Below are 12,108 nucleotides of genomic sequence, written 5' to 3' on the forward strand. Positions count from 1 at the left end.
AAATGGTTGACTGATAGGGATCACAGTCATAAAGGATAGGAGTCTCCTTCAGTTGCAATAACTTATTAAACTATAAGAAAAAGGCAAACTTACTTATAGCCTAATCTCCAGAAACCTATAGACTCTGTTTCCTGAAGCCCTAATATTGCCCTCATTAAGATGTAAGGAGGTTTAAGTGCTTGCCATGGTGATGTGGGAAACAAAGGCAAATGCTAAATTAAATTCTCTTACTGCCTGCAGCCTAATTGACAAGTCCTTGAAACAGACAGAGTGACCTTTCTCTAGGAGCTCAGCTGCCTGTATAATGACACTTTGCTAGGAACAAAAGGGAATCTTGGCTTAATATTATCCTTACCCCTCAGGATCCTGTGAGTCTCCATAAACACGTAAAAAAATTCCTTTGCACATAAAAATTCTTATCTTTAACCCCCAAGTATATGTTGGCAATTATACTCCAAGCATATGGGCCCTGATAAACATCTGAAGGGCCTCATGAATGAGGTTTTACTAAACAGTAATAATTGATGTTTTCCTAACAACAGCTAGCCTCTCAAGGTCCTGGAAACCTTGCTTCCCAAATTCCTTGGAGATGTCCACTGTCCCTGGCCCCTGCCCAACCTGAAGGTATATAACCAGTCACTCTTCACAACTCCAGTGCAGCTCTTTCTGCCCCCAGGTCCTGTCCCATGCTTTAATAAGATCACCTTTTTGCACCAGATGTCTTCAAGAATTCTTTCTTGGCCATTGGCTCCAAACCCCCCCATCACCCCAAAACCTCATCAAATATTGGTTCCTTGCATTTTTAATGAAGATTATATACCATAATCATAATTTCCTGAATTGTTAAACATTTCATGAACATTTTTTTTTAATTTTTTTAATTTTTTTAATTTTTATTTTTTTTTATNGACTAAGCCACCCAGGCACCCAATAAACATTTCATGAACATTTAAAATTAGAAACATAGTTATTTATCATATAGATCCTTCATAATTTATATAACCATTCCTCAGTTCTTTCACTTCTAGATTATCTAGTTTCTTACTGTTACAATGTGATAGAGATAGCTTTGTGTGTAAAACTTTACCTATGCTTATTTCCATAGACTGGTTTTCAAGGCATTTTCAAGGCTCTTAAATTTGTGCATTGCTTTCCAAAAAGGTTGTACTGATTTGAACTTTCACCAGTATTGTATGGAGATGGCTTGTCTTGTCTTGTGGCTGTCTCCCCAAGCATCATTTAGTCCTGTTTTTAAACATCCTTACCAAAAACAAAACAAAACAAAAAATATTCTTACCAATTTCATTAAAAATGGCATTTTTCTATTTAATCAAGGTGAGGTTGAGTATTTTCTCTAATATTGTGAACTATGTATATTTATTATTTTGTGAAGAAGACTAGCTGTATTTTCCTGCCCATGTGTATATAAGACTAGTGTGAATATTTTTTGTTGTTTACATATTCATTAAATAGTTGAGCTTTCTGTATGGCAGATTTCTAGTAAAATTAAGTGCCCCAAAGTTTCACTTTGATCTTCTTCATTAATATTCAGAATGTTCACAGTTCAAAAAATCATTATAGGTTATGGAGTTACCTATTTTAAAACAGCTCTTAAGATACATGTTCTGTAAATATATGCATACTGCTTGGAAAGAGGTAGCAGTTAAATTTTTGGAGGAGGTTAGAGTTTGTTAAATAACAAAAATTCAACTGAGTAAATTTTAAAGACCTAATTGACTTTATTAAATGATTCATGAATCGGGCAGCATCCCCTCTCGCAAGTAGAGGGGTACTCTGAAGAGTTGTGCAAAATGGAAGGTTTTTATAGGAGAGTGGGGCAAAAAAGTTATTAGCAAAAGAAAAGGATTGTTCCAGGCAAGTCTGCTTTCTCTTAAGAAAAGCAAGGGGTCTTATCATGCAGGTTTACCTCATCTTTGGGGGATGCAGAGGGCCCATGTGGCAGACTCAGTGGCACTGATCAAAAAATTCATGACTGGTAAAGACTGCATTTCTGGGGGCGGTTGAAACTACAACAAGATTAGGATTTAGGCAGGGTTTGGGAACTCCATCTAAATGACACTGTTTGGGGCCTTTGGGTTTCTTTTTATTATTTATTTACTTAAAAAAATTTTTTTTCTTTCTTTCCCTTCCTTCCTTCCGTGTTTGTTTATTTTTGAGAGAGAGGGCTCGAACTCACAAGACTGTAAGATGATGACCTGAGCCAAAGTCGTATTCTCAACTAACTGAGCCACCCGGGCGCCCTTGTGGTTTTCTTTTTAACCGCTTTATGTAGGAAATTGTCACAGGTACTGAAGAATCAGTAGTTGTGATTGGTGATGTAGGTGGAAGAACAGATGTTGTAGGTGGAAATGTATAGCTGGTGACACCAGTCTGTCCTGTGAGAACATTTCTTAACTCAGGGATTCTTGAATAGCTGGTCTGTTAGAAAGGCAAACAAATGTAAATCAGGAGACAGGGATTCTAATGTCAGCTCTGGAAGTAGCTCATTTTGTGATCATTCACAAATTACTTAATCTTACAGTTCCTCAGTCTGATCTCATTAAATTCCTTTCAGCTCTGAAAACCTTTGATTTTATTATACAGGGGACAAAATGCTACTCTTATGAAAATCTATTCTTGTTGACAACTGTTTGGGGGAAACCGGAGGAAAATTCCCCATACTAGCTAAATTTTTTAGGGAAAGTGAACTCCCCGGGGCACATGGGTGGCTCAGTGGGTTAAGCATCTGACTTTGGCACAGGTCATGATCTCATGGTTTGTGAGTTCAAGCCCCACGCTGACAGCTCAGAGCCTGGAGCTTGCTTTGGATTCTGTGTCTCCCTCTCTCTCTGCCCCTCCCCCACTCACACCGTGCTTCCCTCTCAAAAATAAATCTTAAGACTTTTTTTCTTTTGATACACTAAAAATGGTAAAATTAGTTAAATTATTTTTATGCCATTTTGTTCGATTTGGAGAACCGCATATTCAGTGTTTTCTTTTTCAACATTGCCAAAAAATGACAGGTTAGAGTGCAGGGAATTTCTTAAGCCTAGATATTGTCTAAATACAGAGAATACTTAAGAGGGGGGCGCCTGGGTGGCTTGTCGGTTAAGCCTCTGACTTCAGCTCAGGTCATGATCTCACGGTTCATGGGTTCGAGCCCCACCTCGGGCTCTGTGCTGACTACCAGCTCAGAGCCTGGNGACCCTCTTGCCCTTTAAGAGAAGTTATTTATACATATATTATCTTGGCTTAATTGAGTACTTGAAAAGTCGGGCTTGAGCTGGTTGGGGCAGCTTTCTAAAGCAATGGAATCTGATTGCTCTGTGTTCGATTTGTTAGGTCTGGCTCAGTGCGCTGAACTCTGCTGGCAGCTAAGAGGGGAAGCCGGAAAAAGGCAAGTTCCTGGTGCAAAGGTTGCTCTGCAGCATAATTTAGGGATTGGAGGAGCTGTGGTTGTCACGCTCTACAAAATGGGTTTTCCTGAAGCTGCCAGGTGAGTGGCATTCGGGTTTTGTCTGTTAATGAATACTGACTTTTCACAGCTGATGATGTTGTACATGTAAAAAGTCCAAATTTTATTGTTTTAGTACTCAGTACTTATCTTCTTACATTGCTTTGACAGCCTGGCTTTAAAAGTTTAAAACTGGCAATTAGCTTTTAAACCTAACCAGCCTTAGGAAATTTTTGTTAAAAATTTTTGTTCAAAAAAGGAGGCAGCAAAGTCAAAAGAGAGTGCTGAAGTAAAAATCCTTAGCCCTGCCAACCTGAGTGATTTTAATTTAGGCAAGTTACTTTTTTCTCCTTTTTCACAGTTTGCTTTCTCTTGTATGTACATAGCTTCCCAGGCTTCTGAGGTTGTTTGGAGAAAGTTCTCAAATATACTGATTGGATCTCTGTACATGTATGTTTCAGAATCCAGCTAAGCCCTCACTGCTGCTAGAATTCTTTTTATTTGTCTCTTGCTGATTTTCTTCCTGTCCTTGTCAAATGCCTCTGCTCCTCAGATCTCCAAACACTTTCTATTCCAAGGCTTTCAGGATCCCTCAACTTCCTTGCTCTTGTCTCAGAGAAGTGTCATTCGTTCTTCCCATAGGCAAAGAAAGCCCTCTTTGGTCCCAAGGCCAGGCTTTCCTCTTTGAATGCTTTTGTTACCAACCACTTACTGTAACTTTGTTCTAAATGTTAAGTATATTTAGATTCTCCCTTTAGAATCTTTTCATCTTTGCCTTTCCCGTTGACTCCTTTCTGTTAGCAAACATGTTCAGGTCTAACATACGCTAAACGCTTATTTTTCTTCTTGGCTTATTTTCTTTCCTAATGAGCCTTTTATACTGGGCCACTTTTGTTTGTCCTTGCTGAAATATCTAAATACAAAAAAATTGGTTTTTGACCTTGCCGCTGTTGTCAGGTAAGGCCAACAGTGATCTGATTATGAAATATTCTTGTCTTTATTCTCTTTAACCCTGATGTAGCTATAAACAGTAATTGGCTCCCTTTTTCCTCCTGAAATTCTTGGTATTTATTTATTTATTTTTCTTTCTTTTTAAATTTTTAAAAAATGTTTATTTATTTTTGAGAAGAGAGAGACAGAGTATGAGCAGGGGAGGAACAGAGAGAGAGGGAGACATAGAATCCAAAGCAGGCTTCAGGCTCTGAGCTGTCAGCACAGAACCCAACATGGAGCTTGAACTCATGAACTCAGATCATGACCTGAGCTAAAGTCAGACGCTTAACTGAGCCACCCAGGTGCCCCATCTTTCTTTCTTTCTTTCTTTCTTTCTTTCTTTCCTTTCTTTCCTTTCTTTCTTGTTTATTTTTGAGACAGAGACAGAGAGAGCACAAGTGGGCAAGGGAAGAGAGAGAGGGAGACACAGAATCTGAAGCAGGTTCCAGGCTCTGAGCTGTCTGAGCTGTCAGCACAGATGCAGGGCTTGAACTCATAAACTGCAAGATCAGGACCTGAGCCAAAGTCAGACACTTAAACGGCTGAGCCACCCAGGCACCCCTATTTATTTATTTTTTCACACTTTTGGTTCCACAAAGGATATGTGACACACTTCTTTTCAGAATCCATTATATTCTTATGTTTTACAAGCTCTTGAGTCTCTTTTGTCTGTCCTTTCACTTTTCTTTTTCTTTCTGGAATATCATTTCTGTTGTGAAAATTCTATTGATTAAGGCCCTTCTTGAGTACCATGTCCCTTTAAATATCCACATCACTTTTACCTCTTATACCCTTATCCAGTTTTGGTTTAGTTCCACATTTTTATTCCCCTTATATGAAATCCTTGAGGCCTAAGACTGTGACATCACTCCACTCTTCTAAGGATCTCTGTCAAAGAGAGTGAATGTTTCTTGAATTGAATCACATAAAAAGGTGTTAAGATGTTGAATTTTCTAGTGTCCTCTTAAATGTGATCATCAGTCTCTACCGTCTTCCGGAATTCCATCCAGTTCATATTTGGAGTTGAAAACTGTCAGTAAAAGCCAAACTTTAAAGTTACTTTATAGCTACTGGAGTCAGCATATTAATATAACTGTCTAATTTGCTCAGATTAGAAGGCTATGAATTTGGGGCAATAAATTCTACTTTAAACATGGAATTCTCACAATTCTTTTAATTTCAGGAGACTAAATAATTGGGAGATTGAATTGTTCAAAACAACGACAGTGATATTTCTGGGAGAGCAGAATTATGAAAAAATCCAGCTGATATACAGGTTTCCCTTGCTATCCAAAAGTAAAGCATTCCTATGATCTTAAGCCAAATAGTATAAAGGAAAGAAGCAATTATCATTACTTTATATGGAAAAATTCTTGAGTGTTCCCAGACCCCCCAAATAACCTCTTTTATGCTTTACTGATATCTTAGGGCACATCTTACTAACAGATGTACAAAATAAATGCAGATAAAGCATAGGTGCACACGGATACAGTACCCAGTGGCTCCCTGCTGAGTGTAGTTCTTGCGGAAGGAGCTTGGGGGTGGTGCCACTCACCATGTATGCACTGCCTCCATCATGGCTTGCTGCAAAACAAACATTGAACTGTATCATCTCTTTTGTCTTTTTTTTGGTAAAAACCAAAATCCTCTTTGGATTTCTTTTGGTTAGCAAAAATAGATACTAATGTAGGTCTTTTGTAGAAGCAAAATGGCATAACATGAACTGAAAAGCAGAGATACCTGCACTAATGACTATTAAGAATTAATGACTAATAAGAAAATATTGAAGGTATTATTTATACTTTTAGTGATACAACATAACTCACCACAAAGGCCACAGTTGGGAAAATGATTCTAAATCTGAAGGCACAAATACAGTTTTAAAGCAAGGTTATGGTTTCATTTTAAACAAAGTCATTTTAAGGTACTCTTTTAGGATTCCTGAACCCAGTTCCAACATGGAGCATGGGAACCCCCACTCCCCATCCCCAAATACCAAGCAATTCTTGGACACCAATAGATCTGAATTCAACTCATCTGACACTATCTACCCAGAGATAGCATCAGGTTCCACAGCTTAAATGTTCAGTTGCACAGACTGACCCACACCCACCACTTCAGGTGCCAGTCACAAACCTCAGGCTAGCTATAGGTTGGAGGGTTCAGTGACCTCTTCCTTAGGTTTGATTAATTTGCTAGATTACTAGCAAACTGCTAGGCTCACAGAACTCAGAGAAACATTTACTTACGTTTATCAGTTTATTAAAGGATATGTCTGATAAAGGATATGAATCAACAATAAGATGAAGAGATAAATAGGGTAAGGTCCCAAACAAAAGTGCTTGGGGCATGGTTGATTTGGTAGTATGAGGAAGGGTTCTGGTTTCTTAAGTGTGGAAGCTCTCTGAAAAGGACCAAAAAGCTATCCTCTTAAGTTTTTATGGAGTCTTTAGTACATAGTCATAATTGACCAAGCCATTGGCCATTGGCCAATCTCCAGCTTCTCTCCCCTCCCAGATTGTAGTGGTGTGTGGTGGGGTCCAAAGTCACCTCCATTAATAATAAGACACTCAGTTTACCTTTATGACTGTGAAGCATTTTCGAGAACTGTGGATGAAGACCAAATCTATCTGAGAAATATATTTTAGTCATCTGATGACCAAATAATTTTTCCTATGAATCATTATATTGCAGGTACCCATTGCACATGATCTGATTTACTTAGTTTCTTATTTAAAAAAAATTTTTTTTTAATGTTTTATTTATTTCTGAGAGAGAGAGACAGTGTGAGCAAGGGAGGGTCAGAGAGAGAGGGAGACACAGAATCCGAAACAGGCTTCAGGCTCTGAGCTAGCTGTCAGCACAGAGCCTGACATGGGGCTCGAACCCATGAACTGTGAGATCATGACCTGAATCAAAGTCGGACATTTAATCAACTGAGCCACCCAGGCACCCCACTTAGTTTCTTATTTATCTAACTTTGATGGAGCAATTGCTGCATACTTAGGCCTGCAGTATGGTCCTCTGCCTTCCCTATATGTGGGGAAGGCAGACATAGTTTTTTCAAAATGCTGTAGAAGCCCAGAGGAAGAAATTATTATGAAGAAGGTAAGTTTAAACGAAATGATTAGGATTGCCCAGCAGAATATCCTAGAGAAAGGATATTCCAGGCAGGTGTGTAGATAGGCACAGAGATTTGAGATACAAGGTTTGGTGAGTGGTTGTATTGTGTGGGTATAGAGTAGATTATTTTGTGTGTGCCTTGGTAGACAGGCAGAGTCAATAGTGTGTAGGTGACAGGAGATACAGTTGTAACTAGACTGGATTTTTGTTTTGAAACCTTCAAATGCTCTGTTCAGGAGTTTGGAACTTACCCACAGAATGATCATGTGATTACATTGCACCTTAAGCAGATCAGTCTGGCATTAGTTTGAGTTGAATGATGGAGAAACCAGAGACCAGGAATCCTCTCAGAAGGCAGTTGTACAGTTGCAGCAGTGTGGATAAGAAGTGTTCAGTGCTGGGGTGCCTGGGTGGCTCAGCCAGTTAAGCGTCTGCTTCTTGATTTTGGCTCAGGTCATGATCTCACAGTTTGTGAGATTGAGTCCTGCATTGGGCTTAGCACTGAGAGTGGAGTCTGCTTGGGATTCCCTCTCTCTTTAACCCCCCCTCCCCTCAAAATAAATAAACATTAAAAAAATATCCAGTGCTGCAGTAGGAACTGAGAAAATGAAGAGAAGTCATATTTAAGAGTTGTGACCAATTGTATTTAATTTATAGTTAAACTTTTCTTTCTTTTAAGTTAGATCAATGTTTAACAGTATTTTTTTTCTGCTATTAGTTTCTGGTTTTGAGCTATATCTCGGATAAATTGAGGCCTGCTGTCTTAGTCTGTTCAGGTTGCTATAATAAAATTTGTCCTTGGCCCCCAAAATTCATGTCTTTCTCGTGTTATCGACTCAAAAGTCTTAAATCCACAGTGTCATTTAAATATCATCTAAATCACAGATGGATGAGACTGAAGGTATGTTTCATCGTAAGGCAAATTCCTCTCCAGCTGTGAACCTGTGAGATCAAACATGGTATGTGCTTCCAAAGAACAATTCTGGGGCAGAAATAGGATAGACACTCCCATTCTGAAAGGGAGAAATAGGCAAGAAAGAGTCCTGAGCAAATCCCAACTCCAACACGGAAAACATCATTATACCTTAAGGTTTGAAAATAATCTTTGGCTCCATGTTCTCCCTCTAGGTACTTTAAGATGAAGGTACTGCCTTCTAGACACACTGGGGTGGGATTTGGGCCCCCAGGGTTCTAGGCAGCCCTGCTCCTGTGGGTTTGCGGGGCCCAGCCCATTTTGTGGCTCTCATCCTCTAGAATTGCACATGGGTGACTTTGCTCGTCTGGGGTCATAGATATGGCTTCACCCTTGAGGTTCCACTGGGCATTGCCCTAATGGGGACTCTCAGTGGTGGCCTCACTCCCGTGATGGTTCTCTGCCTGAGGATCTTGGAGGCATCCTTAGAAATTTGGGAGTAGACAGTCATGATCCTACAGCTTTGCTGGGTGCAGCATATGCTTCACCAGGGCCTGCCAAAGCCCAGCCTAGGATGGCAGAGGAATGGGATGTTAGAATGAGGGGGAGCAGAGCCCATGATGTGAGATGACACTGGGCAGTGGTAGCTGTTCTTTTGAAATTGTTCTGCCCCTCCGTTCCTTGCACTCTGGGTTTGTGAAGGGAGGGGTAGTTCTGATGATCTTCTTGCCTTTGGAGTCATTCGTCCATTGTATTAGACAATTCTTGGTTTGTGTGAGATAACAGAAAATAGAAATATTTGGACTTTGACCCTGGATCCTGACACAGGGCTCCTAAAACCCTTCTAAATTCTCAAGTTCACCAGGAGCATCTTTTGTTCTAATGAGGTGACTCTGGGTAGGCTTCTAGATGGCCCTGGGATGGGTGTTGGTCACCAGAAACACCAAGCCATAATTAGAAGCTTGAAACTTTCAGTCCCACTCCCCATCCTCCAGAGAAGAGCTGGAAATGGAATTAATGATCATGCCTACTAAAGAACAAAAGTTCAACTGAGTTTAAGTGAATCAGGCAGCATCCCATTAGCGAGTAGAGGGAAGGAAGCTCTTTAATTTAGACCAGTTTCGAATAAGAGTATTGACTTTGTATTATAACATCCTATTCATTTTATGTAAGTGGAGAGCTTTTGCAATACAGATTGAGGATTGATGTGCATTCTATACTCTGTTAAATGAAATCTGTTTATGAATGTATATGCGTATATATGAGAAAAGCATGAGCAGGAAAGGGGCAGAGAGAAAGAGAAGAGAGAGAATCCCAAGCAGGCTCTGCACTGTCAGCACAGAGCCCCATGCAGGGCTTGATCTCACCAACCATGAGATTGTGACCAGAGCCAAGATCAGGAGACACTTAACAGACTAAGCCACTCAGGCACCCCAATGAAACCTATTTTTCAAACCAAACTTTGTTTTTTGGTTTTTCTTTTTTTAAATTAAGGTATAATTTACATGTAGTAAAAGTCACCTTTTTAATGCATAGTCCTGCAAGTTTTGTCAAATATATACAGTCATGTAACTACCACTGTAATCTTGATACAGAACAGTTCTACCACTTCCCAAAATTCCTTATTCACCTTTGTGGTTAACCCTTCCCCCTAGCCCCAGCTCCTGGTAACCGCTGATCTGTTTTGTGCCTCTATAGTTTTTCCTTTCCAGAATATCATGTGAAAAGAACCAAAAAGGCTTTGAGTCTGGCTTTTTTCACTGATCATAATGCATTTGATTATTCATGTTATTGCATATATCGGTAACTTGTTCCTTATCGATGAGTGGCAAGCATTCCATTATATGCATGTACCATAGATTGTTTATCCATTCCTTGGTTGAGACTTATTTATTTATTTTATTTTTTAATAATTGACATAAAGACTTTTTTAAAAATATAATTTATTGTCAAGCTGGCTAACATACAGTGTACGCAGTGTGCTCTTGGTTTTGGGGATAGATTTCTGTGATTCATTGCTTACATACAACACCTAGTGCTTATCCCAACAAGTGCCTTCCTCAATGCCCATCACCCATTTTCCTCTCTCCCTCCCTCCATCAATCATCAGTTCTCTTTATTTAAGAATGTCTTGGGGCGCCTGGGTGGCTTAGTCGGTTAAGCGTCCGACTTTCGCTTAGGTCATGATCTCGCGGTTCGTGGGTTCGAGCCCCGCGTCGGGCTCTGTGCTGACTGCCGGCTCAGAGCCTGGAGCCTGTTTCAGTCTGTGTCTCCCTCTCTCTCTGACCCTCCCCTGCTCGCACTGTCTCTCTCTCTCTCCTAGAAATAAATAAAAACATTTAAAAAAAAAAAAAAAGAATGTCTTATGGTTTGCCTCCTTCCTTCTCTGTTTGTAACTATTTCCTTCCCCTTCTCTTTCCCCATGGTCTTCTGTTAAGTTTCTCATGTTCCACATATGAGTGAAAACATATGATATCTGTTTTTCTCTGACTGACGTATTTCACTTAGCATAATACTCTCCAGTTCCATCCATGTTGTGGCAAATGGCAGGATTTTAGTCTTTCTCATTGCCATGTAGTATTCCACTGTATATATAAACCACATCTTTATCCATTCATCAGTTGATGGACATTTAGGCTTTTTTCATAATTTGGGCTATTGTTGAAAGCACTGATACAAACACTAGGTTGTGTGTGCCCCTATGAATCAGCACTCCTGTATCCTTTGGATAAATTCCTAGTAGTGCTATTGCTGGGTCGTAGGGTGGTTCTATTTTTAATTTTTTGAATAACCTCCACACTGTTTTCCAGAGCAGCTGTACCAGTTTGCATTCTCACCAACAATGCAAGAGGATTTTCATTTCTCCACATCCTCACCAGTATCTGTTGTTGCCTGAGTTGTTAATTTTAGCCACTCTGACAGGTGTGAGGTGGTATCTCACTGTGGTTTTGATTTATATTTCCTTGATGATGAGTGATGTTGAGCTTCTTTTCATGTGTTGTTGGCCATCTGAATGTCTTTGGAAAAGTTTCTATTCATTTCTTCTGCCCTTTTCTTCACTGGATTATTTGTTTTTCAGGTGTGGAGTTTGGTAAGTTCTCTATAGATTTTGGATAATAACCCTTTATCCAATATGTCATTTGCAAATATCTTTTCCCATTCCGCCAGTTGCCTTTTAGTTTTATTGATGGTTTCCTTTGCAGTGCAGAGGCTTTTTATCTAGATGAGATCCCAATAGTTCATTTTTGCCTTTATTTCCCTTGCCTTTAGAGATATGTTGGGCAAGAAATTGCTGCAGCCAAGGTCAAAGATGTTGTTGCCTGTTTTCTTCTCTAGGGTTTTGATAGTTTTCTGTTTTCATTTAGGTCTTTCATCCATTTTGAGTTTATTTTTTGTGCATGATGTAAGAAAATGGTCTAATTTCACTCTTTTGCATGTTGCTGTTCCCTTCTCCCAGCACCATCTGTTAAAGAGGCTGTCTTTTTTTCCGTTGGATACTCTTTCTTGGTTTGTCAAGGATTAGTTGGCCATACATTTGTGGGTCCAATTTTGGGTTCTCTATTCTATTCCATTGGTCTATGTGTCTGTTTTTGTGCCAAGATCATACTGTCTTGATGATGACAGC

At 39.6% G+C, this 12,108-nt stretch overlaps 1 protein-coding gene across 1 annotated transcript in view; it reads left to right on the plus strand.

Moving 5' to 3' along the window:
- Positions 1 to 12,108, plus strand: part of SCP2 (sterol carrier protein 2) — a 135,895-nt gene that overhangs the window by 90,023 nt on the left and 33,764 nt on the right. The window contains exon 12 of the mRNA XM_077779776.1: positions 3,343 to 3,496. Within this exon, the coding sequence (XP_077635902.1) occupies positions 3,343 to 3,496 (154 nt within the window). The remainder of the gene's footprint in view (positions 1 to 3,342; positions 3,497 to 12,108) is intronic.

This window comes from Crocuta crocuta, unplaced genomic scaffold (genome assembly GCF_008692635.1).
Source record: "Crocuta crocuta isolate KB4526 unplaced genomic scaffold, BGI_CrCroc_1.0 scaffold168, whole genome shotgun sequence".
Classification (NCBI taxonomy): Eukaryota; Metazoa; Chordata; class Mammalia; order Carnivora; family Hyaenidae; genus Crocuta; species Crocuta crocuta.